General features: G+C 37.9%; 2 protein-coding genes across 2 annotated transcripts; one reads left to right on the top strand and one right to left on the bottom strand.

The window, feature by feature from the left end:
• The first annotated feature begins 300 nt into the window (after positions 1-300).
• On the top strand, positions 301-4,887 carry LOC100890296. The gene is made up of 2 exons (XM_003726338.3): positions 301-501; positions 1,750-4,887. Exon 2 carries the CDS (start codon positions 1,801-1,803, stop codon positions 3,106-3,108), a length of 1,308 nt encoding a protein of 435 aa, XP_003726386.2. The 5' UTR covers positions 301-501; positions 1,750-1,800; the 3' UTR covers positions 3,109-4,887.
• Positions 4,888-11,981: 7,094 nt separating this feature from the next.
• On the bottom strand, positions 11,982-25,912 carry LOC105439922. The gene is made up of 9 exons (XM_030993308.1): positions 25,444-25,912; positions 23,693-23,845; positions 21,933-22,096; positions 20,756-20,886; positions 19,655-19,748; positions 18,398-18,739; positions 17,642-17,816; positions 15,996-16,129; positions 11,982-15,135 (listed from the first exon to the last, which is right to left on the bottom strand). Exons 1-9 carry the CDS (start codon positions 25,535-25,537, stop codon positions 14,812-14,814), a joined length of 1,611 nt encoding a protein of 536 aa, XP_030849168.1. The 5' UTR covers positions 25,538-25,912; the 3' UTR covers positions 11,982-14,811.
• Positions 25,913-26,877: the final 965 nt, after the last annotated feature.

Below are 26,877 nucleotides of genomic sequence, written 5' to 3'. Positions count from 1 at the left end.
GGGGGGGGGGGGGGGTGATCGAGCGATTCATGAAGGGAATGAGAGAGAGAGAGAGGAAAACATGGGAAAGGGATAACAGCTACCCATTTGGGGGGGGGGGGGGGTGATCGAGCGATTCATGAAGGGGAATGAAATTAGAGAAAGGGGGAGAGAGAGAGAGATTGGGGGGGGGGGGGGGGGGGGGGGAGCTACCGGGAAGAAAGAAGGTGTGTGAATGAGTCATGTGGAAGGGGGGGGGGGGGGTGTACACATATAATCTACATGCTGAGCTAATTAGAGCGTGTCACTAGCCTCGTATCACATGCGCTTCGAGGGGGGCGTGGCTACGTAAAGCAACACCTCATTGGCCATGAATGCAAGTTGCACTGCAAAGAAGAACCACCAACGCTGATTAATTGTGTATTCTACTTCCGCAAACACACAAACAACCACCAAGGCCAAAGCCCCCGGTCAAAAGGTCTTCCATAGCAGAATATTTCCTACATTTGCAGTATTTAATTGGTAAGTAAAACATTGTCTAATTACAGAGGTTAGCAGTTGAAATATGGGTTGGAATATGTGTGCAGTAGCGTAGATATCGACCAGTAGTACCATGTGTGTGTGAAACTAGGAGTAGATCTAAATTGGATTGCAGTGGAATAATTACTTATGGCTGGGTGGGATAGCTTAGTTTGACCGGGAGAGTTTCGGCCAGTGTGCCGGTGAGTTCCTGTACTGTGCTGCTTTTGCTAGGGATTGTGAAATTGTTTTCATTAAGGCTTTAGGCATACCGGTAACCCATATACTTTATTTTTCTATTTTGATGCTACAAGTCTATCATATTATGTTTATCCTTCAAATCATATTCAGTGAAGCTATGCGCGTATTCCCTGTCCATATTCCAAAATGAATTATTTTTTAGGTCTATTCTAGACTCATCTCTATATTGATCAGATGATGATGTAGACCGAAAGTTTCAGTATCTGATATATCGATGATTATTATTATAATTGTTCCGCTGAGATTACATCTGGCTCCTCTGACCGCCTCTATGAAAGACAAGTAAGACTTAAGTATTAAGCAGACAGCAAAGCTATCTGCATTCCATGTTAGGATTGATATCTGCAAATTATGACACGATCACATGCAGTGAATTTTATTAAGGCGGGCATTATAGGACTACGTCTTAAATAAGAGGCCTTGAAGACAGGTAACTACAGGTAACTATAGGGTCTATATAGAGTCGGAGATTAGAGGCAGTCATGCATGATCAAAGGAGCCTGATTTGTGTATGGGGAAGGTTGGCAAATGTCAATTTTATTAAACGACAGAATGAACCGTACCAGACGGTTATTTCTGTCTAATGATGATGATGGGGGCGTGGCGTAGTGAGAATGTGCCCACCATAAAAAATACAAAAAGAAAATATACGTTATATTGAGACAGAGAAGAAAGAAGAAGAAAGAAAAAAAAGGGGGAGGGGGAACTGAACACCCACCACACACAAAAAAAAAGTTGGAAGTTCAAGGGGAATTAACCTCAAACTACAGGCTAATTTCAGTTTGTAGGCCATTTAAAACATCTGAAAAATAAAAACATCATACATTTGGACGTGAGTCTTCCTCAGAATCCTTCGTTTCTTGAGGCTCTGAGAATTTTCAGAACGTCACAATTGTGTTTGCGCACGGCCCGTTCTGTGATGTATTGCCTGGATTTGACTAATCCAAGAAACTGTCAAAACAAGTCTCATTTTTCTCTTGCCTTTGACAGGTTTCTGAACACATCTTGTAATTGGTGGATCGAGCTCTCAAGGTCATCACCATGGAAACAGAAGATATCGACAAAGTCTACAAGGGCCTCTACGCTGAGAAGGCCATGCCCTTCCGGCATTTCATGCTAGGATACGACGGCGGTCTGGACCCCGTGACCCTACAAAGTGCAGGCATTGATTTTGTGGATATCAAATACAAGATGCTTGAAAAAGGCACCAAGGTCTACACCTTGAATCCTGGGAACGCTGAACCAATCTGTGTGTATTCGTTGAACCTTGCGACACTCCAAACTATTTTGGCCGAGAGCTCCTCAAATAGTGAAGATTCATGTGATGGCATGGCACGTGTCGGTGTCTATGAGCTGACAACAGATTATGTCTACACCATGCAGATTCGCGAAGACATTGCTATTGAGCTCTGCATGATGTGGACAAAGTCCAAGAACAAGGATGAGGTGCAGGAAGAGACGGATGCCAAGGACTATCGAAAGCTGCTCCAAAGCAGGAATCCAAACTTTAAGAATTTCTTGGACCTATGCTTCACGAAGCATTACTGTCCCCAAAATATTCAGGCAGTTGTGTACACAAGGCAGAGCAGTACGTATGGAGTTCTCGCCACGGCTAGAGCCGTCGGTGATGACTTCATCAACAATCGGACGATGGTTCAAGAAGTGGTCCTTCCGAAGAGCTCAATCAGCAAGCTAACGGTGGATCGGGAGGGGTACCTGAGACTTGGTGCTTCCACCAGGGAACCAACCGACGTCGCGGTTGACAGTGTATACGCAGAGGTGAAAGAGAATGAGGTGTTTGAAGACAAGTTGAATGCAGCAGAGGTGGTGCCGTCCTACGACGACAACTTACCGACTGCTGAGGAGTATAACGACTACAAGCCCGGAGATCAATCGCTTGACTATGAAGCCATCGACATCAGACCGTTGCCACAGGCAGCGTCTCCCGTCTCGAGCCCTCGACCCGATCAGCCACCGCCGGCTCCTCCCGGTGCAGAGCCCGTTTACGGTATCATCGATAAGTCCACCAAGAAACCTAAAGGCCGTTCGAAGAGCTTTGATCAGCCCGACACCCCGGGGACGCCGACGGGGAACAAGCCGCCACGCCCGCCCCCGTTAGACACCATGCCGAATAGCGATGGGGAATCCCCTGCTCAGAGCACCCCGAGTCATAGGCCATCACGACCGTCTGCTCCGCCGAGGGTCCAACGCAGTAAGACGCAGGATGCAGGAATGGGTAGCTCAGGGAACGTATCCTTAGATGGGAAAGACGATTCCGTCGTAGCTCCGCCTCGCAGCAGTGTAAAGGCCAAAGGTCACCTGAAATCTGAAACCAGTACGCGTTTTTGATGTGAGTAATAACATGTGTGTTGTTGCATAGATCTGTAAAGACCACCTTATCCCATATTTTCTCCTATTCAAAAGAAATTAGACCAAGATCTTAGAAAACGTATAAATGGACCAGTTGACTAATTTTATGCATCCAGAATGAAGAAAGTTTTCACTTGCCAACTCAAAAGTGTACCAGTGGCTTGCCAGATATAGCAACGACTAATGTACATGAGGTGGATTCAATCTACAGAGATGACTTCATTAATGTACACTGTATCTGGTACGTAACCAGATGTTCTGGAGAGAAGCATGCATATTGTTTAGTACATGAGTAAACAGGGCCCTACATGTATCTTTAATATAAAGAGTTGGGATTGATCAAAGTCAATCGCAAGTCTTCCCGTCAAACGAGAGATTGCAGTCTTCGATCTCTCATGTTCATAGTTGGAATTGATATCAATCCTAAATAATTTGAGAAAGAAATCCCAAATAAGTTGCAATTAATATCAACTCTTTATAAGTTGGGGCCCTAGGGGGTGTTTCACAAAGATCCTAAGTATAATGCACCTTTAAAGTACACAACCTTTTTTTAATTCAATGATGACCAGGGTAATATTTTAAATCCTGTATATGAACTTTAATAATAACTAGCAATTAAGGCACAAGTCTTGTTTTAATGTGGTTATAATATATTTATCTATGAACATGTACATACATGCAATCACAATCAATTTGATATCTCTCAAAAGGGAAGTTTGCTTTCAGGCATTTTTTATTTGTTTGGCCTTATGTTTTGATGCTGGTATGAAGGTACAGGTACATACATGTATGAAGGTACTTTACAGTAATATTCCATGTTGAAGTGTCTTGGTCTAGTGGATAAGTCTCCAGACTGTGAACCACAATTAAGACACGGGTTTCCGTCAAATTCCGCTGCAGCACTAATGTCCATACCATAGGTAAGACATTCATTTTCGAGCCAGGTGAAATACAGTGTAGTGGATACCTGGTAGGACTCATTCCTTGAATGCACTGAGCGGCACGGTTGCTGGAGCTAAAGCAAGGATAATAATTCCAAAGTCCTTTATGCTAATTTCACACCGACGCCGAATTGATGGCGAATAAAATCTGCGAGCAAAGCGGCGGCAAAGCGTAACAAAGCTTAATTAAAGCGTAAAGACCGTAATAGAGCGTGAGAAAGCTTTGAGCAATTCGGGACATTCGGCAAGAGCGCCAAAATTTTTTAAACTGTTTAAAAATTTTAGGCGATCTGTCACGAATTGCGTAAAGCGGGGAGAGCGTATTAAAGTTTATCAAAGCATCACAAAGCTTATCAAAGTTTTGCTCAAAGCGTAGGAAAGCTTAACAGAGTTTAACAGAGCTTGGTTCAAAGCGGTGACCCCACTTTGTACGCTCTGCAACCAATTGACACGCTTCAGAGCTTATCAGAGCATAACATATCTGAGGAGATCGTGAGATTTTTTGAAAAGTAAACAAAAATGACGCTGAATTGATCGCCGATTTAAAGCGCGACATTCGGCGTCGGTGTGAACTGTGCATTAGAAGAGTATCTACATAGGCGTCATGTCATAATGTGATAGCGCTATTAAAACAAGAACGACGTATTGTTATTATAATGTAAACTTTGTTCATATACCTCTACATGTACATGCATGTTTGATCTTCCTCAATATTGCTATCAAATAGTATCTCTTGTTCTGCAAACATGAATTCTGTCTTTGCAAACAGTAATGTTAGATTAAATTCTTTAGAAGGGGATTTGATCTCTTTATCTTACAATGAATGCTTGTTTTAGTTCAAATGTTGACATGATGCTGAGATATGCTCAGATACTTTGCAAAGCTATGAGTAATTGAAATAACTTCTCCATTAAAGGGATTTGGTATTTTTGTCTCAGATTCTGAAACAAAATCCTGGATTTAGCTCATGCTGCTATGAACATTATAAACCTTTAGGTCAGTCAGGAACCCATGACTTTTACAAGCCGATCGCCTGTCTGATTATCAAGATATTTGTGATTGGAAATCAAAATCAAATTTTGTGTTTTCCTAACAGTTTTTATAATACGTACATTCTATTGGGGAAAATGAGTACATGGTTGAACAGGTCACTCAAAGATTTTGAGGCACTTAATGATCAGTTTGAAGCGCAATTTTGTTTGTGCTGCAAAATATCACGGACACTGATTTAAGATGTACATGTAGGGCCATGCATCTCAGATTTAGCATTGTTAAACGATGACTTTAAGGCAATAGTTTGACAGCTAGGTGATCAGACTTTAATAATCTAGCTCCAGAGCATATCTGCAGACATGTTCAGCTTTGTTTCAAAGTGCAGACAATTTAATACGGTTAATGCATGTAATGTTACCATTCTTATCAGAAGGGGTTTTCCCTAGATTTTCATACCACATGATCAAGTCTAAACCTGAGATGTATCAAAGTGGTTTTTATGATTGATTTGAAACTGATAGCATAAGCCATGTTCATATTGGACCATTGTACATGTAATTTAAACTTTAAGTTTGCATCAGTTCAAATTTAAAATAAATAATCCACAAACAGTGATGATAGCTCGCACAGGACCGGAACAACAAGTATTCAAAGTTTAAAACTAATCCTAATCCTAATTCTAATCATAATCATAATCATAGTCATAATCATTATCATAATCATAATAATCATCATATTCCTAATAATAATCATAATGAATAATCACAGTCATAATCATAATCATCATAATCATAGTCATAGTCATAATCATAATCTTAATCATAATCCTAGTCATAGTCATAATCATAATAATCATAATGATATTTATATAGTGCATATATCACAAATATGTCTCTTTATCCTGCATTACGGAGAGAGGGAAAGAGGCAGAAAAGAGAAGAGTGAGATGTGCTCAGAATACTTCCTTTTGTCATTTTAAGGAGCACTTGAAGACGTATTTATAAAACTAATTTTCCCACCGTCATACCTTGTGAAGCGCTGTGAACCCAATTGTGTGAGAGCACTAGATAAATGTGTATATTATTATTATCATTGGTGGAAATTGTTAAAGTTTCAAGAGGTGTTTCAAAGTGGTCAACATTATCAAACTACAAGTGTTCAAAAGTATTCACTTTTAATTGCCAGCTGATGTACATGTAGTATCAAAGTTAAATGTGTGTGTAGTTTTACAGTATGTTACTTTTAGCTCAGTTCAATTCATGCAGTCTTTATGCAGTCTTCAGCTTAAAAAACGTGCAGAACATAAAGCATTTCAAAGTAAAATACAATGACACAAAAATAAGAAGAGTGCAAGGGTCATCATTTAAAGCCTATTGAGGGTTGACAGGTTGATGGTCCCAAGAATTGGCAAGTTATAACATTACTTTTGGTGGAGTACAGGGAATAATTTTCCTCAAATTTTTTGATTAGCAATTTCAGCCGATGGATAAATATTTCAAATGAAATTCTGTACATTTCTATGGAAGAAAACTGCTACACAAAAGATATTTTGTATAGCAGTCATGCAAAAATGCATAGCAAATTGAGATGCGATACCAGGAAAATTATTCCCTGGAGTAGAGAAATAAGGTAGAACAAAGGTGTTGGGGGTATTGAATGAAAAAACTAATTTAAAACAGCTGATAACCTATTCATAAAAAGATCATTCAAGCTTTCTTTCAATGAATTTAAGAACAGGATTTCTCTTAACTACCGGTATGAATGAGGATTTCCTGCTGCTCGTAGCTATCGCGCTAACCATGACATCCCTCGTGGTTTAAAACTTCAAGTAAACTTGAAAGATTTGTAACTACAAGATATCCTTGAAGTTTTGAAGCTAAATTTTAAGTTTATAGACTTCAGTGTGAACTTATCTATCGATATTGAGTTACCCATCAAAAGCAATGCAAACACCCTGCCAATAATATATTTCAATTATTGCACCATCGATTCCTATTTCCTGTTCATGTTTAGCAATAGCTGATAGCAGAACTATCTGAGATAGATAATTTAGGGTGCTCTCTCGTTTCATAAAACTTTTTATCTATAACAACTGCTACATTTTTATGACAAATTTGCTCTCAGCCAATCAGTTGCCATGATTTCAGTAGCTTATAACAGTAGCTTGTAACTTGTTATTGATATCAAGTTTTATGAAACTACTGCATTGTCAAAGTCCCATAATACAGGGACCACCAGGTTCTCGCAGGTAAGAAAGACCAGCATATTTTGTTATAAGGTGACCTTGTGCATTTTATTTGTAGGTCAAAGGTTAAATAATGAATTTTACAATCGGAGAACGTGCATGATTACATCTACCCAGCATCTATATATTATCTATCCACTCAAGGGTGTGTTTCAATATTCTCCTCTTTATTTCCTCTCTCTCTGTCTCTCTCTCTCTCTCTCTGTTTTGATGGTTGTAAATTCACCCACTTCAAATTTTTGCAAGTGAAACTTTCTTGACATCTATCCTTTTGTAAGCATTTTAATCATTTTTCCAAATCTCTTCATGTAAAGCAATAATTCCTATGAATCAATATTCTCCCTCTCTTTCTCTATGTCTCCCTTTTCCCTCTCTTTCTCTGTCACTCCCTAGCACCCTCTAGAGTCCTCACTCCTGCTCTCTCCCTCCCTCCCTCACACTCTCTCTTCCACTCTCTTTCTCCCTCCTTCCCAGTTCCCACCCTCTTCTTCTTCTCTCTCTCTCTCTCTCCCTTCTTTTCTCCCTCTCTCCCCCTCTCTCTTGTCTCCTTCCCTCCCCCTCTCTCTTTTCTCCTTCCCTCCCCCTCTCTCTTTTCTCCTTCCCTCCCCCTCTCTCTTTTCTCCTTCCCTCCCCCTCTCCCTTTTCCCTCTCTCTCTCTCTGTCACTCCTTAGTCCTGCTCTCTCCCTCCCTCCCTCCCTCACACTCTCTCTTCCACTCTCTTTCTCCCTCCTTCCCAGTTCCCACCCTCTTCTTCTTCTCTCTCTCTCCCCTCTCTCTTTTCTCCCTCCCTCCCCCTCTCTCTTTTCTCCTTCCCTCCCCCTCTCTCTTTTCTCCTTCCCTCCCCCTCTCTCTTTTCTCCTTCCCTCCCCCTCTCTCTTTTCTCCTTCCCTCCCCTCTCTCTTTTCTCCCTCCCTTCCCCTCTCTCTTTTCTCCCTCCCTCCCCCTCTCTTTTCTCCTTCCCTCCCCCTCTCTCTTTTCTCCTTCCCTCCCCTCTCTCTCCCTCCCTCCTACCCTCTCTCTCTTTCTCCCTCCCTCACTCTCTTTCTTCCTCCCTCCCACCCTCTTTGTAAATCTATTCTAGTCAAGTTTACACTGATGAAACATTTGCCTCCCCTGTCTTATTCTAAATGTAACCATACACTCTAAAAACAGAAATGTTAAATCACCATTTAAAAGGGCCGAGGAGTGACCACTCTTTCAAAATGGTAGATTAACACTGTGAACACGCTCCCTCCTTCCCAGTTCCCACCCTCTTCTTCTTCTCTCTCTCTCCCCCTCTCTCTTTTCTCCCTCCCTCCCCCTCTCTCTTTTCTCCTTCCCTCCCCCTCTCTCTTTTCTCCTTCCCTCCCCCTCTCTCTTTTCTCCTTCCCTCCCCCTCTCTCTTTTCTCCTTCCCTCCCCTCTCTCTTTTCTCCCTCCCTTCCCCTCTCTCTTTTCTCCTTCCCTCCCCCTCTCTTTTCTCCTTCCCTCCCCCTCTCTCTTTTCTCCTTCCCTCCCCTCTCTCTTTTCTCCCTCCCTTCCCCTCTCTCTTTTCTCCCTCCCTCCCCCTCTCTTTTCTCCTTCCCTCCCCCTCTCTCTTTTCTCCTTCCCTCCCCTCTCTCTCCCTCCCTCCTACCCTCTCTCTCTTTCTCCCTCCCTCACTCTCTTTCTTCCTCCCTCCCACCCTCTTTGTAAATCTATTCTAGTCAAGTTTACACTGATGAAACATTTGCCTCCCCTGTCTTATTCTAAATGTAACCATACACTCTAAAAACAGAAATGTTAAATCACCATTTAAAAGGGCCGAGGAGTGACCACTCTTTCAAAATGGTAGATTAACACTGTGAACACGCTGGATCCAACACTATAAAGGTTGAATCTAGCAGGCTAAAAGAAACAATCTGACATTTTGAAAGAGTGGTCACTCCTCGGCCCTTTTAAATGGACATTTAACATTTCAGTTTTTAGAGTGTACATACAACTTCCACCATCTCATGAAGGCATGTATTGCAATATGAGAGTCTGTATAATTGTACTTACTTCCTTCATTTCCTGCCTTCACATCTCTGTTTCAAAAGAACTTAAAGAGAAAGTCCACCCTGATATTAAGTTGTTTCTAAGTTGGTTCTCATATAGAAGCAGAAAAATGAGACGTACAGGACGGTGAAAGTTTGAGCAAAAAACGATGAAAATATGGAAGTTATCAATGGTTGAAGTTGCGATCAATCACACACATATTGGCAACTCTGTGACATATCTTGCATGGTACCCTTCTGTTCACTCTACTAAAAATGTTCAGAGATATTTATTTTCCTTATAGAAAAGTTTCAATCATACATGCACCCTGAATATAATGATTGCAAATACTGGTATATGTTTCTATACAACCCCTGCATGAAACAATTTATTCCGTCATCAATAACTGAGAAAATGAAAGCTCTTGAAATTTTCTGTACTGAGTAAATTTGCCAGGTCCTCACAAGACACATTACAGTGTTGCCATTTTGTGTTCAATTGATTGCAACTTCAACAATTCTTAACTTTATTATTTTTAATTGATATTGCTGAAACTTTCACTACTTTAATAATAATAATAATAACAGTGTACACTGCAAAAACAGTGGTGTTAAATTCAACACCATAGGTGTTAATATTAACACCATTCCGGTATCTATATCGGAAAACACCAGTTGGTGTTATTTAACACCAAGGTCTGGATTTGAATGATTCAATTCTACTCTTGGTGTTGCAATTCAATTCTATTTTTGGTGTTAATATAAAATCCTACACCATTTTCTGGTGTAACAATGAATCTGATTTCTGGTGTTATTTAACACCACCGCCTGGAATGAAATAATTTTAATTCTACTCTTGGTGTTGCACTTCAATTCTATTGTTGGTGTTATTTTACACCAATTCTAGAATTAAATAGTATAATTCTGCTCTTGGTGTTGCAATCCAATTCTATTTATGGTGTTAATATAAAATCCAGCACCATTCTTCGGTGTTGCAATAAATCCTATTTTTGGTGTTATATAACACTAAAGGTCTACTACTTTTCTACTCTTGGTATTGCAATTCAATGCTAGTCTCAGTGTTTAAAAAACTCAACACACCATTCTTTCAACACCAACAATTCATTCCAGCTCACTCCATCTTAACACATGCACAGAAAATATTCAAATACACACAAGAAGTGAAAAGAAACAATTTTTTTTCGTAAACAAAAACACATGGTGCTTGTTTAATCAATAAATTAAACAACTTGTTTTCATTCATGTTGAAATCAATGATGCTTAGCGTTTTTATCTTGTATGGTTCAACATTAAATCCTTTTGTCATGTATTCAAAATCTGTGACTCATTTGTCTGAATACAACAAAACACACTTTTTTAAATCATTCAAAATCTGTTATTATGAATCCACCCTTATAAGTAAAAAAAAAAGGATGAAACAAGTAACTAAAAATCATTCAAAATCTGTTATTATGAATCCACCCTTATAAGTAAAAAAAAAAAAGGATGAAACAAGTAACTAAAAATTTTCCAATATAAAAACTTTAAACAATGTCATAATTCCTTTCAAGGAATGAAAAATCAAAGTCGTTTCTAATAAATAGAAACTAAACAGGATGCAAAATGCATGTATAAATGAAGACAAAACAAAAAAAACAACAAACATTATGCTTCTACATCAGAGTGAATTATGTAGCTAATAAGAATTTTGACACATTTCACCTTGAATCCTAGTACATGCATGCTGAAGGAAAATATCACAGAATCTTTTTCATATGAAATATACAGAGTGCCCCCCCCCAAAAAAAAACAACCTTGGAAACTGCTAGTATAATCTGCAGGCAGACTCTCGGCTTCGGTTTTTCGCAAGTTTCGTAGTGCATATTTCAGAGTCTGCAGTCAGAGACTACTTTCACTCATATCATGATCCCTTAAAGGGAGCATAACTGTATGTGTATACATTGTATGTAGTCTCTAAATGCAGACTCTACATCGTGCACTATGCAAATTGCAAAACCGAAGCCAATGGTCTGTTCCCGCAGACTAATTATAGTATGACTTTAATTTCTTATGCTAGAACAATAGCAACACTAACAAATCTCATCCAGCAGTTTTGTTGAACAAGATTTTTTTTACCACAGGCCTGCAACCATTGAGATTCAGGATGATTTAATTATTTCAGGGGATTTTTATCTCCTAGCTTCACTGCTTGTAAAGGGTTAAACAAATGTTTCAAAAACATTGAAAAAACACTATAAATTCTACATTCATTCTAATATAGGTGAACATTCTTTTACAGCTTTCTGTTTACAAACATATTCCATTTTACATCGTGCACTATGCAAATTGCAAAACCGAAGCCAATGGTCTGTGCTCGCAGACTAATTATAGTAAGGCTTTTTAATGTCTTATGCTAGGAAGCAGCCTTCAAGAACAATAGCAAAACTAACAAATCTTATCCAGCAGTTTTGTTTAACAAGATTTTTTTTTACCACAGGCCTGCAACCATTGAGATTCAGGATGATTTAATTATTTCAGGGGATTTTTATCTCCTTCACTGCTTGTAAAGGGTTAAACAAATGTTTCAAAAACATTAAAAAAACACTATAAATTCCACATTCATTCTAATATAGGTGAACATTCTTTTACAGCTTTCTGTTTACAAACATGTATTTCCCATTTTACTCCTGGGAGAAAAAATCAAAAAGTAAAATTATGCATTTCTATATCAACTAATTCGCTGCTCGTTTTTCCAACAGGATATAAACAACAACAACAAAAATCAGTCCATGCACTTCTAGTTCACTGGCTTTCATGCACAAACATCATAGAATTGTTTTTCTTGTAAGAAAAAAAAAGAAAATATACAACAGCTATTTGACTTCAATTTGGTTTCGAATTAACCAATTTAAAGATGTTAACAATTAAGAGTCCAAAATATTATTGATCAAAATTATTTTTAAAACCAATTGATACCACTAAGCAAAACCAGACATTAGCTTGAAAGCTTTAAATTACTTAAAAAGTACATGCCTTGGTGCTACATACTTCCTCGAGTCTGTCTTCGACAAAGTTGTCATCAAATCTAGTGGTTTGTAGTCAACAAGTTCCTTTTGATTCTTCACTACATGACAACGTGGAAAACTAAATTCTACTGCATAGGCATGATAGTGTGAATTGTAATACACTGTATCTAATTGGACAAGTACAAAAAATACAGTGCTATTGTGTACAATGATATGCTCTATTTGACCAAACAGAGGAAGCTCGCTAACATCATGGCAGACCAGAAGTGACAACTGATAATGTGTTCCATGTACTTTAACCCAGTTGGCATCAAATAATTCAGTAGAAAGATCCTCTACTTGGATTTGCTCTTGCACAATCTGTCCAATATTTTCATCTAAATCTGACAAAAGTAGTGAACTACCTGGCCCAACCTCCAGATATTCCAAAGGATGGTTTGACTGAAGATGGAACGTTAGTGCTGTCTGATGTTTTTTGGCAAGTGATTTACAAATGTTTTTGTAATTACGCACAGATTCTGCAACACGGCCAAAATAGTGATGTTTCGCTTCGTACCTCATACACCATACATGTATGAGTGGCCCAACTTCTCTCAAACACGTTGGATAATGCACCATAAAGTGGTGTTTTGGCAACAACCTTCTGTCAGGAAAGGTTTTCTGGAAATGTGTGTGATGTTCTTCAGTAAGAATAGACAATTGGGCTATCAAGCCTGCTGTCAATTGAGGAGCAAAAATAATGTCCATACAATCTAGTAATCTAAGTAGCAATTCCCAGTAGACATTTCCTTCTTCAATGTCTTGAGCAATTATGAATGGCAGATTTCGAATCAAGCACCATGCTTGCATAGCCTTCTGTCCAACATCATTCCTAGCTGACCTAAGTTTAATAAAGGATGGTTTGTTCTTGTTATCTGTACGGTTTAAGCAATGGCTGGCGACTCTCTGATTCAGTTCATCTTGGGACAAGAGGGGCGGTTGCCTTTCATATATGAAATACTCTAGAACAAGTTTCAGCTCATACTGAACTATGCCTTCCAAAAGATCATGCATTATATCTAGTGAAAAGTTTGCCAAGACATGAAAGTAAATACAATCATTCAATACAGTCTTTTGTTTCACTCCAAACACATGTGACTGGGTAGTTTGAGCTTCAGCTTCTTCTAAATGTTGCTCATAAGTCTGCCTGGTGCGCATATCCATTGAAACCTCTTTGAATTTGTTCTGTGCCTCTTCCTTACTTGTAACACATAATCGACAGTAATAATGAGCAGAAAAGCTCTCTACAAATCCCAGTAGGGAATTAGCACCAAGATTATCAGCACTTATTTGAGTAATGGTCCCCTTCTTCACAATTCCATTAGGGAGAGCAATGCCAACTGTTGACAGGATATTAATGTCTTTTACAATGTGCTTGAGAATAGCATTAAATCCATATTTCTTGGCATCTTCAGCATACCATAGAGCTATAAGATTGATATTGGAAAGATTGGAATTATACTTTGGTGGCAGATTTTTCAAAATGAAATATAAAGCACCTATCTTGTGAATTTTTGTTTTTGAACCAATGGGGTTCACAGTCTCGAAATCATCATAAAAACAGTGAATTTGGAGGGCATTCTCATCTTCATGGAAAAGAGGGGTTTTCTCAAATTGTGAACCATCACAATAATCTCTCATTACACCATCTGTGCTCTTATGGTCATGAGTAGCAAAATGCAATATATCTTTATTGCTTAAAAGCTGCTTCAAAGAATCTAAAATGGGAACGTAAACAAATGTATCTTCAATAGCAATCTGTTCATACTGCTTAGTTCTTTTATTGAGACGACTATCATATCGGATGCCTAACTTGATTTCTTGTGGTTCAACAAGTCCAATTGATTCACAATACTTTGTCCGCTTATATTCTGAATTCAAATTTTCAAAGGGCTTTTCAAGCATAGCAAAATGTGTTTGAATCTCCTTATAAGCCTCGGATTCTATAGGCAGCTTATGTTTTAAGAAAGCAGCTGTAACGGCTGCCGATGCACTTTTTACTACATCACCTACAATCGCACTGGTTGTTTCTACTACATCATTTACAACTTTTCCAGAGTTTGCACTATTTGCTGAAAATTTTGAAATTACATTTACACACTGCCTGTTCAAGGTATCTACAGATAAAATGTCATCTTCATATACATCCTGATCTTCAACAATCTCATCATTATTAATATTGTATTCTTGAAGACTTTCAAGACTTTCTTCAGGAAAGTCACTCACTTTATCATTTTCATTAGACTGCTCTTTATTATCTGGAAAATCGGTTTTAAGGTGAGTCTGCAAATGTCCCCGAAATCCTCGAAAAGTATGAAATGTTCTCGCACAAGCTCCCTGCCCACAGGTCAATACTTCTTTACCATCTTCAATAACTCCATGTTTCAATCTCAAATGTTGAACCAATTTGGGTATTGCAAACTGTTTGTGGCATTTGAAGCAAATCATGGTGCTAACAATTTCGATCTAATTTCACGTACTCTTGGTGTTTCCCGGGACACTCCGATATCGATTTCAAAAATGGCAGTCTGGACAAAAGTCCAGAACTGCCGCAGAGACAAGCAGTACTGCAGGCCAAAGACAAAGTGGGTCTTGAAGAGTAAATCTACTGCTGCTTCGACCGTGCGTGCCGAACATGGAATGGCCTTGTGATCCACAATGATCATGTAGTTGGTGATTCGGGCCTTGGAATTGCCAATTGCCAGAAGGAACGGTTGACTCTTGGTCTCTTTTGTGTTGTCGAGGAATGCTTGAATACTCCCTCCTGTCTGTGTTGAAAACAAATTATTTGTATAGAATGTAACTAGCACTCAACGCATTTCAATACTCAACGCATTTCAATGAACAACATATTTCGATCAACATTTTTAAAAGACAGCCTTACATGTAGTACTGGGGGAAATTGTGTTTTTACAAAAGGGTTATTGGACAATAATGTAGGACATAAAACCAAATCAAATTTACATCAAAGAAAAGAATTGGAATTGGTCCATCAAATGATATAACATCAAAATATCAGATGATATTTTTTGTAATGAAATACAATTTTTCTTACCCTGTAGAGGGGTAAAAATGCAAGTACTTTCAAAGCTTGTTTTATGTATATGATTAAAAAGGGTCTTTCTAATGTGGTCAAGACATTTCAACTTCCACAAAAGGAGTACGAAAAATAAAGATACTGCAATTTCTGCACTATTATTAACTTGCAGCAAATTTGTGGCATGAAATATTCCTTTTCATTTATTGATTCTCCATGTAGGGCTGTGAAAATCAAAGGCAACATGCCTGATATATCACACAAGTTGTTACTATGTTTTCATACACAACATGTTCCTAGTATTTGTTTGCAAATCTTGATGTCTACTGTTCTAGTTTATTTTACTCCGACCAATTTCAAGGCGGGTGAAGTTTTTGAATAGGCCTAAATTTCTCGAGCACCTTCTCTGTCCAAATCAGTCTAAGCCTCTTCATGTAAGAGATCATAAACCAATATAATTGTTCTCTTTGAACACACATCACGATGCTTTCTGAAACTTTTTTTTTAATGCAGCAAGAATGTGTTTTATGTGACAGGGTATTACCGGTACTTAATATTTACAGTTCTCTTTCGTAATGAAAAGCTAAATACCTTCTGAAATTGAATAACCCTCGAGAGAGCTGAAGAAATGGACACTTTTGCTGACGCAGCTTTGGACTTCCCTTGGCTTGCAGGAGGCAATAGGCACAAGAGGAGGAGGATAGCAGATGTGCTGGAATTCCATCCTGTGCATTACAAAATGAAAATGGTTATTATTAAACAGGCTTACATGTTGATCAAGGTGAAAAATAGAAGTTAAATGTACCAAAATAATTACAAACTGACCTGCTAAAATTTGAATCAAAATAGCCTGTAACAAGAAACTATTATAAGAAATAAGTATATAGTCGAGGACTTATCAATATTATAGCCAAAGCATGCAAGTGGCTGTTAATGCAGTTTAGGGGTACTAAACCAAAAATCCAATTGATGCCAGCTTGGCACCCTTGGAGAAATTTTACTGACACTTATAGCAACGCCTTCTTCTTCTTTCTTATGAGAATTTATACAAAGGGGGATGGGAAAAAAGAAATCAATAGGAAAATAATAAACGGGATATTTATGCATGGGAGAAGGCAACATTCATGGCAAAGCACCTAACCTAGATTGTTCTCTGTTGACACATATATAACAAACTCTTTAGTAGCATAAGTTCATGTTTTTTTTTTTACAATTTTTTTCTTGTTCTACTGAATTTAACATGCTTCTACCCAATTTGACATCCTTTTCATGATTAAATCACAAAAATTGCATCAATACTGGAATCAAATGTTGCAATTAACAATTTATCAAATATGTCCCCTATGGGCCACCATATTTTTCAAAGTTAACTAATGAAGAAAAACAAAAATATCATGATTTTCTGAATTCTAAAGCATTTATCTTCAAATAAAGACAGAGTAAACACAAGCAAGCTGCTAATATGTAAATGCAGGGTCCTGTGGGGTCGATTCAAGTTCATATTATAAGATAATAAGCCATGCATATCATATCTGAGGAAGAAAAATAACAAAGTGAACATATAAACATGATGCTTTGTTTCAAAACAGAAGCTCATTCTATTTCAAAAGTAATGATTGGCAATGTGATAATCCTTATAAAGATTCCACAATGGGCCATGCAACAAACTTTTTTCTTCATAATTATATAAATTTCTTCTTCATAATTATATAATTAATATAATAAAAGAATTATGGAGAGCATGTTCCAACTACAAATAACTTTGCCAAGTGGGCATGTAATGTAATTTTTTGTAATTCTCATTGCAACAAGAGTCCACATTATTTGAGATGCCCAATAACCCTACTGTATCCCAGCCTTCCAGATAAATATAATTTGTTGGAGGAGTTGACAAAAAAAAGGGGGGGGGGGGAATTGTTTTAATTGGGATGGGTCATTTTTTGTGATTTCAGCATACTTGTCCCTTAATATACATTTTTAATGAGACTGCAAGCTCTTTGGTGGAATTCTCAATGGTGGTTTAAGACCAAGGTCTAAACTTGGTTCAAAACCATGGATTGGATTAGATTTGCATGTATTCTAAAACTTGTCCAATGAACATGCTTGTGTGAAGCACATATATGCTCAAATTTAAACTAACCTATCAATGGTTTATCCATGGTCTCAAATAAACCACCATCAAGAATTCCACCCTTTATGACATCGGAGGGTGCATTCAAGGGAATGTGCAAAAATACCTTCTTTATTTTGATCAGAACTGTCATAAGATGACAGAAGCTCCATCACTGTCAAGTTTCCTTTCTGCTTCAGAAGTTGTCTTGCAAGTGTAACAACCTTGGGCTTCAACTCGGGCCATTTGGTCAGGAAACGCGAGTGATTTTCAGGAAAAAGTTTCCGAAAATCTACCTCAATCTGCAAGAATACATGTAAAAGGAAAACGGGGAAAAGAGAGAAAAAATAAACTATGCATAATTTTACAGTACAGATACCCCAGTTAGACTAAATCAGCAATATAATAAGGTACCGTCAAAGCTCAGACCCCCATATATACACACCCCAGATCCAGGAAAAGGGGATTCTTCAAATATTTATCTGAATAGCAACCACTAAGAAGTACTTTTGAAGGTCTCTCTACACAAAATCCATACATGAATGAAACTTGCTGGACCTTTGAAATAGATTAGATTTGCTAGATATCACTCATGTTGATGCTCACTGTCCAAAGGTACATGACAACCAGTAATGGTGATTGTTCACCAACAGACAGTCACATGCGGTAAATACAGATACAGATTGAAGGATAAAACTGGCAGAATCTTCGGACTGATATTTTCAAAATCTCAAACATATATAATAAAACAGAGAAATATGAATTTGATGCCTCAGTGCCAAGTAATAATTCTGATGCTTTAATTCCCATACACATAATTTTGTTGCCTTAGGCCTGAGAGGCTAAATCAAGAATTAGGAGTAAATTTTTTTGTAACACTTACCAAACCTGGAACAGTTTCAAAAGGAAACTGTTCCAAAATATCCGATGCGGAGCGTCCGTCCCTGACCATATGCTGTCTAACAGGAAAAGTGGATTTCATCTTTTCAACAACCAGGGTAGAATCACGTTCTAATGTTGGACAGTGTCGTAACCAGTTGAGGTCTTCATCATAGGTGCAGCCTGGAGCAGATTCTTGGTCACCTTCTCGGACCTTCCCAGGACCACCATCTCTGCTTGATGGCTTGGGTAATGGGTTGGATGTCTTCTCCTCTGTTGTGCGGTTAACATTTTTTATTCTAGCAGCCAGGAATCCCGTGTTACTTCTTGCATCAAAATAAGCTTCCTAAAGTGAAAGAACGAGATGAATCTTTGACCGCGTGGTTGAAAATGTATGTATAAGCTTTTTGTTGATAATATTAACCTTGAAATGATGCACAAAATGATGTGATGAGAAATTGTAGTTTTCAAAGAAATTTTAGCAAAGTAGCATTAGTGTCATATAATGCAAGCATCTTGACTTTGATACAAGGAAGCAGCCATCACTCTGCCCCACTTCAAGAAAAAAAGAGTTTTGAGTGGTTGTGAAGGAGAGTAGAATGGTATCATACATTTCTTATTGGATATTGTGCCAAAGATGGTGGAGTGTGACCTACACAAGATAAAATTTAAAAAAAAAAATTCTTCTCAGAATATAATTTAGAGAGATTTTGAGGGTATTTTTATCTTATCAGAGTATCATAAGTTTTCTTTTGATTAATGGAATGCAATACCTTCTTATCAGAGAGGACCATGCAGGGCCCATATTCAATTAAATACTTCAGTCAGAAAAATAAATATTTTTTCTTAGATTTTTGCTCGGATAAAATACTTTGCAGATTTTGGTATTCAATTCATAAATTTGGCTAAGTATTTTACTTTAAATTTAAGACACCTCTAGAGGAGACTTAAGCCAAAGCATTTACAAATTTAACTGGTAGATGAAGGCTTACATGTATGTGCGCAGTCACTCTCAGCTGCGGAGAATTATGAAGTAGCGCATTTTTGGTGCAATGTGTTGATTGCGCATCATTTGGTCACAAAATCGTGATGTCACAATGCCTCTCAATAAGTATTTTACTTAAATTTTGACTTACTAAAGTAAAATGCTAAGAACTGAATTGAATACAAAATAAGTAAATACCTTAGCCAAAATACTTAGTAAAAAAACTTACTTAGTCAAAGTATTTATTTGAATATGGGCCCAGATTATAATACTTACATGACCTGTGCTAGTAAACGGATCCTTGAGTCTTGGAAACAGATTCACTATCCCCATGGCATATTTGGTTTTCATAGCTGCTTTTGGATGTTTGCTGTGAAATAAGAAAGCACATCTCCTGTATGAGAATTACAGTCATATGGACTCATGACTGGCTCTATTAAAACAGAACTTAGTATGTTGATAACAAGTAGCATACCCCTAGTGGTCTCGTCTGCATCATATAATTTGCTATAGTTTAGTATTTTTTTATTACTTTAAAATCTCAAAATATCACATGGTTAGTTCATAATACATTTATAAAGTGAGGCCTCATGACGATGAGGCCGCTAACATCTACGGCATTAATCTATTTTAACGTAATGACCCAAAAATGTCACTCACAAGACTGGTAATACCTGATAACCATCATGTGCAAATCACATTTAAAACTAGATGAATCTTCGACCACGCACGGTCAAAATTTAAGCCTCTGCCATCATGCGATCAGAAAGATATTATTGCTTGTTCCATGCCATTGGAAATCCGAAACATTTTGGGTGATTTTACAAATTTTGGGCACTATGAACTTTGACCCCGTGAACCCAAAATCTTCTTCCTCCCATGCTAATACATAATTGAGCTAGGTTTGAAAGAAATTAGTTCAATTTGTCTGAAGTTATAGCAATATCGAGCTTTTTTCGGGTAATTTTTTACAATTTTTGTTTGGCCCTGTGACCTTTGCCCTTTGACCCCCTAAACCCCAAATCTAATCAGTTCATCCTCACATGTATATAAATACTTGTGTCAAGTTTGGTAAAAATCCGTCCAGTAGTTCTGAAGTTATCGTGGTAACAAGTTTCCGACGGACGGACGCACGGACGGACACACGGACGCACGGACGGAAGGACGGACGGACAACCCCGAAAACATAATGCCTCCGGCACCACCTGACGGTGGCGGAGGCATAAAAAATGAATATTTTGAAAAATGATTTTGAAGAGACAACAAATTCCTTTAAAGTTGACCATGTTACCTCAGTTTCTTTTCACATAATTGGTAGTACCTGATAATTATTATGTGCATTTACACAATCATAAAAGAAAATTTGCTGGCACTTACCCATAGTGTTCTTGCATGTGGGCTACCAAAAGGTTAATCATCTGCCGTCTAGTTTTATCTTGAAGTGCTCCAGTCAATTCATACTCTCGGAGAATGGCATCACCTCTGTGCCGCAAAATTTCTTGTACAAACTGCAAACAGGTAAATCATCCCATTAAGTCATAAATAAACATATTGAGTTTATAATGCACTTTCAGGCACTTTAATTCATACTGACCTTTCTAAGGGCACGAAATTTTATGAATGACTATGAATTTATATAGGTACATTATGATATTAAAATTGATATATGGCCAATAATCATAAATTCTAAATAATAATATATTTATTTATAGAGCTTGAAATAGTTTAAATATTGTTAAATACACACTCCCACAAACACCCCAAACACACATATGCACACACGCACATACACACACACGAGGGGACACATGAGGCTACAGGTAAATTTGTGTTTATTGTAATGCGAGTTCCTTCTACTTAATATAGACATGCAAGCCCAATGCCATGGGGAGACCGTCTAAAGTGCCCTGAACAGTGTTCATTACTTTCATATCCACAAACAATACAGCAGGAAACTATTCTATGTTTGGGATCATCATGAACACTACAATAAAGGTTATGTAACAATCGATGCATCTCATCTTCAACTTTTTAATTTTGATATTAGTCCTTTTCCTTGATACCCTCAGAGGTCTATATGGAACCAGATCATGAGATGTATTATTCGATGATTATTTACCTCATTTCTCTTTCCCATTTCTAAAACATTTCATAAAATTTGGCAATTCAATTTAAACCTCTAGACATAATATCATTTGTTTGAAATCATACCACCCATTGGAAGAAAATGAAACTGTAAAAGTTTATGGAAAACTTATGACAGATGACGAAGCAAAAAAGATGGCCAATATCTTACAGGAGTCGTCAGCTTAGATGTACCAAAAAAGAAATCAAATTAGTTGCCTAATGTTAACCTATACCATTACAAAAACCTTACTACAGGAAATATTAATTTACAATGTTAGTTCTAACTACACTAGATGTATTTTTTTTCTCCCAATATCATTTTCAATTTTAAATAATATGAAATCCGTATAGGTGATGAGTCCCTTATATTATGTTGATTATGATAGCTGAGATTGAAATGAAGCAAACAATTTTTTCTTAACCTTACCTCACAAGAGTTGTCAGTGATTGCACCTGATTCACTGAGGGCATTTAATCGTGGCCTCTTTCTACTGGAGCAAAAACTTGAATCAGATTCTGAGCTACTCAGGGAAGAGGAGCTGGTATCCACCTTGATAGTGTCTGCACTTGTGATGCTATGTACATCTGAACCTTTAATAAAGAAAAAAAGATATAAAGCCATGAGCACTGTTAAAAAACAATGAATACTGGCATCTTAAACTTTGGTAGAATTGAATACAGTTGGGCCTCCTTTATCCCCACACTTGGGATCAGCACTAACATGCATAAGGGAATCCTATATTCAAAACATGCAGTTGCCGAGTTTGAATGAATGCATGTTTCTGATCATGAAAAATTGAATTGAATGTGTAATAACAATGTTGGGAATAATGTATATAAGTAACCCAAATAGTTTGCGATATTACGAGTATGCTTGAAATCTTTGTTGGTTCCGCTAATTATTTGAGTAAAATAGGCAAATTCTCAAGTGATCTGGATAAAGGAGACTGGATAAGGGAGGTCCAACTGCATATAAATTTCTATTAGTCTAAAACCATCAGAAACCAGCTAAGTTATATTGGTCTGACACATTTGTTAATTTTATAATACTTGAGCATTTTTTAATGGACAATTTGTTAATTGATGCATTCATTCATGTCTAAGTGAATTATAATACTAGCATTTAGAAATGTTCAATTACTTTTCCATTGGACTGTTCCCAATGAAACCAATAGGTCTGTCCAATATAATCCAACAGAATTCTTTCATGATGGTTTTCTATAAGTATAAGACTAACAGAAAGAAATTGTTGGATTCCTATTATTGGATCAGCAAAAATTTTCTGATGGATTTCTAATGGACCAACAGAAGTATGTGTTGGATTTCTATTGGAGCAATATAACCTTTCTGCTGGTTTCTATGGGTCCTTTATTTCCCTTTCCCTATTGAAACCATTAAACTTATTGGTTTCTATGGGTCCAATAGCCCTCACCTCGTGCTATCACACAAAGCAAACAGAATCAAAATCAGATGAGAAATGGCATAGGAGTGGCCTTTTGTAGGATTTTGAAGCAAAAGGTCAAAGATCATACACAGACACGCACAGAAACACACAAGTATGGCGCCCGTTTCACAGTCCCCTCCTCAAATTTGTTCGGTGGGGTCACAATTTAAATTAAAGACATTTTTTTTTTAAATGCAAGTTTGCATTGTTAAAAAATTCAATTTGTAAGAATCTGTAATTTTTATAATCTTTAGACTTCGAATTTAGATCATTGACCGCCCACAAATCACGGCTCTTGTGGCAAGGTTACGTCATCAAAAAAGGGTAGGTTTTTTTTTCCTCCACCAAGTTTTGAGACCTGTGCCTGTAATTTGAACTGCACATTCATTTATTGCTTATGAAAAGCAAAATGTTAATTCCCTAGACTCTATACAGCATACAAGCCTACACTGTACCTGCTACCAGACGAACGCTGACTCATTTTAACATGCATGCACATACAATGATCAGTGGCGGATCCAGCAGGGGGCGCACCCGGCATGTGCCCCCTCTATATTTTGAGAATTACCTCGTGAACATACACATTACTAAGGTTAAATTGTGATCTGCGCCCCCTCTTTATTTTTAATATGCTCTTTGCACCCCTCTAACTCTATTTTAAAATCCTGAATCCGCTACTGATGATATCACATTTAGCAGGGATTTGCAATTTTGTATTATAATGCACTTTATCCAAAACTTACCAGACCATTCTTCATCTTCTTTTAGCACCATGAGGCTGACTGTGGGATTGCTGGTCACCACATCTCCTAGTACGTCATCGTCTATACCAAACCCTTCTTGTTCATCCACAAGTACGAGATCTTCCCCATCCCTTATGTGGAATTTTCTTCTGACTGTAGGAGAGATTAAATAAATGAGAATAAATATCACAGTGCACTTTTCAGTTTCTTACAGATTGATGGCTCAGTCATAATAAACGAATGCTGCAAAAACTGCTGCTACAAGCCCAACTGTGCTATATAGTATACAAATAACGCACGTCCCAGAGTGCAATAGCGGTGAATGCAGTACGCGCGAGGTTTCTTTATATTGGTGCCGCTCTGTGCAACAAGCCGCTTGCGGCGAGTTGACAGTGCGAACCATCTGAAGAAACCGAGCGAACACTGCATTTACGTTTCGCACAACAGGGTCAAGTGCGTTATTTGTTTTATAAAATAGCGACACAAACAGCAACAAACAAAAGTTTAGATCTTAAGTATACGAGAGTTCGATCTAGATCTAGAGTTATGTTGGTTCTAGAATTAGAAATAAAATGAGGGTCTAAGACCTTGCAGGCTTACCAAAAAGTCTACAGGATTCATTGTTTGATTAAAAATAAAATGCATAGGGTGTCTAGAGACGAGTCTACATCAGACAGCTGAAATTCCTGGCTTCATTATAAAATCCAAAAGTCAAAACGGGTCTAAATCCAAGGCAAAAGTAAAACAAAAATTTGCTTTCTAATAATACCCCGCTCTAGCTAGAGCTAACGCGTACGCTGCGCTGGGGATCATGGTGGATCTTGGAGCGTACAATATTAGCTACGCGTAGCCTATAGCCTACAATGCACTCGAGGGAGCGTACTAGTACTACGCGTACGCGCGCGCACTGGATCCCCATGGTCACGCGTACGCACCGTGCAATATAACTTTTTACTGCGCTTTTTCTGCACTCATTTCTGCAAAATCGTGCTTGCATCAAAAATTTGTCAATGCCATGTGACGCGTATTGACCAATCACGATGCTTAAAATACTAGGCTAGATCTAGAGCCATTTTATAATACACCCTAAAACTGTTAAATGGGACATCAAGCTCAACCGGGGGTGGAGTTTGGACTGTTGTGTGCGCTACAAATAGTCTAGATCTAGATCTAGATCTAGAGATTGAATTTCCATGTTTATTATTTTTGCATTTTTTTTATTACATGAATGGGGTAGATCTAGTCTAGATCTAACGTTAGATCTAGATCTAGATATCTAGGCCTAATGTCAATGCAGATCTAACGTTAGAACTCTAGATCTAACTGTTAGGCCTAGAAATCTAGAGTCTAGATCTAGTCTAGACTTCTAGATCTAGATCTAGATCTAGCCTAGACCTGATATTTTTGCAAAAACCCAGGATTAGGCCCTAGACTAGGTCTAGATCTACTGATTTTTCCTTTACATTTTGAAACAAATATGTATTAAATAACAATATATAGACCTAGATCTATCATGAATGTTTGCCCTTTGGAGTATTTATCAATGATAATTTTTCAGAAATCCATAAAATATTAAATGGCATCATGCTGACCGGATACCCAACCCGGCCGGACAGCCAAGGCATAGTAGGCCTAGACCTCTAGGCCTGGGCTACCCAACGACAGGCGCGGCTAGCGCCAGCTGACGAACACGTAATACTATAGGCTAGATCTATAAAAGTTTATAACAAACAAGAACCATGTACACTTACTGAGTTCAAAGAATCCTACTGTGTCTTCTGGATCTATAGGCAGGTATTTTCTAATACTTCGATCCGCTGAACAGACCCTGACGCTTAATGGCATGGTTGCATGCACTTCGATCACTTCACATCTAGAATCTAGGCCTAATTTGAAGAATTACTACTCCAGAATCAAGACTTCAAGTCAGTGCCAGTGAAATTCTCTAGCCACATGCTCTCGTCTAGCTGTGCGCGCGCAGCTGCAGAGGCGCATATCGGATCATATGACAACTTTCGTCCAATGATTTTCGTCGAATTCTCTAGCTTATGCGCATGTGCGATTTTATAACACCAAATATGACACCATCAGCCTGTAATTGAATATTTTCACACCGTTGGTGTTATTTTTCGCCAATCGGACATGAAATGAACACCAAGGGTGTTGATATTTTTCTATTCCATGCTGGTGTTGAATATTTAACACCCTGGTTTTTGCAGTGTAGACTTATAGGGCGCACACACCTTCCAGGGACGCTCATGGCTCTAGCTCAGTAACAGTTCTCAAGTAATACAAGTTAAGTAAACAATTTTACAATATTATTTATATCACCCATTTGTATCCTGTCTGTTATGCTTTTATTGATACCAGCTATAATTATCAAGGTAGACTTCCCCTTGTAAACAAACTGATGATGACACAGGGGGTTGGGCTTAAACCAGCCTTGACTAGTCTTAAAGCTACACTACTTGCAGCTACTTGCTCCCTCTATATAGATAGCAATGCCTAAGCGATGCATGTTGTTCCCCCATGATCCTCTTTTTCTTATGTTAATTGAGAGCTGAGTTGATGAGATATAGCCACCTGTCAGTGACCATGCTGGGTGGTCTAATCCCTCCTGGCCAAACTAGTGCAGACGGGCTTTAAAGGTCCCATTTGCAGGCCCAAAAAATGAAAAAGTTAAATTCCAACTGCATTTGAAAGATAATACTAATTTAAAACTTCCCTAAAAAAAGTGGGGCTTAAAATGTCTTCAAGTGGGAAAATAACGACTATTAGTTGTCAAATAGACTTTAGGGCTATAGAGCCCAAAAGAAATAGTCTTGATTTTCAGACAATTGTACCGAATGGTCATACGTTTTATGCTGCGCAAAGATTCAACCAGTTTAATTTTGGCCATCACAAGAAGTGGGTTATTGATGTAGACAAATGCTCATTTACCCTTTACAACTCTTTTAATGTATGTTATAACCAAAGAAGAAAAAAGCCAGTTAGTCACTCAATAGTGTCTGACAGTGAAGTCTAGCAAGTAAACGGGTTTCCTTGCATAATTTGAATATGAGGGCACTGCTAATGTTTAAATTTCACAGATAGGACAAACATGACATATTCATAATTCCTGCAAAGTTCTACAGAATTTGAGGTTGGCTGCAAAAGGGACTTAGTACCTTTTATAACAGAAGTTT

Source organism: Strongylocentrotus purpuratus, unplaced genomic scaffold (genome assembly GCF_000002235.5).
Source record: "Strongylocentrotus purpuratus isolate Spur 01 unplaced genomic scaffold, Spur_5.0 spur5_scaffold_20, whole genome shotgun sequence".
NCBI classification, from domain to species: domain Eukaryota; kingdom Metazoa; phylum Echinodermata; class Echinoidea; order Camarodonta; family Strongylocentrotidae; genus Strongylocentrotus; species Strongylocentrotus purpuratus.
The sequence above is the reverse complement of the archived record's forward strand: the minus strand, read 5'-3'. Positions and strand labels throughout refer to the sequence as shown.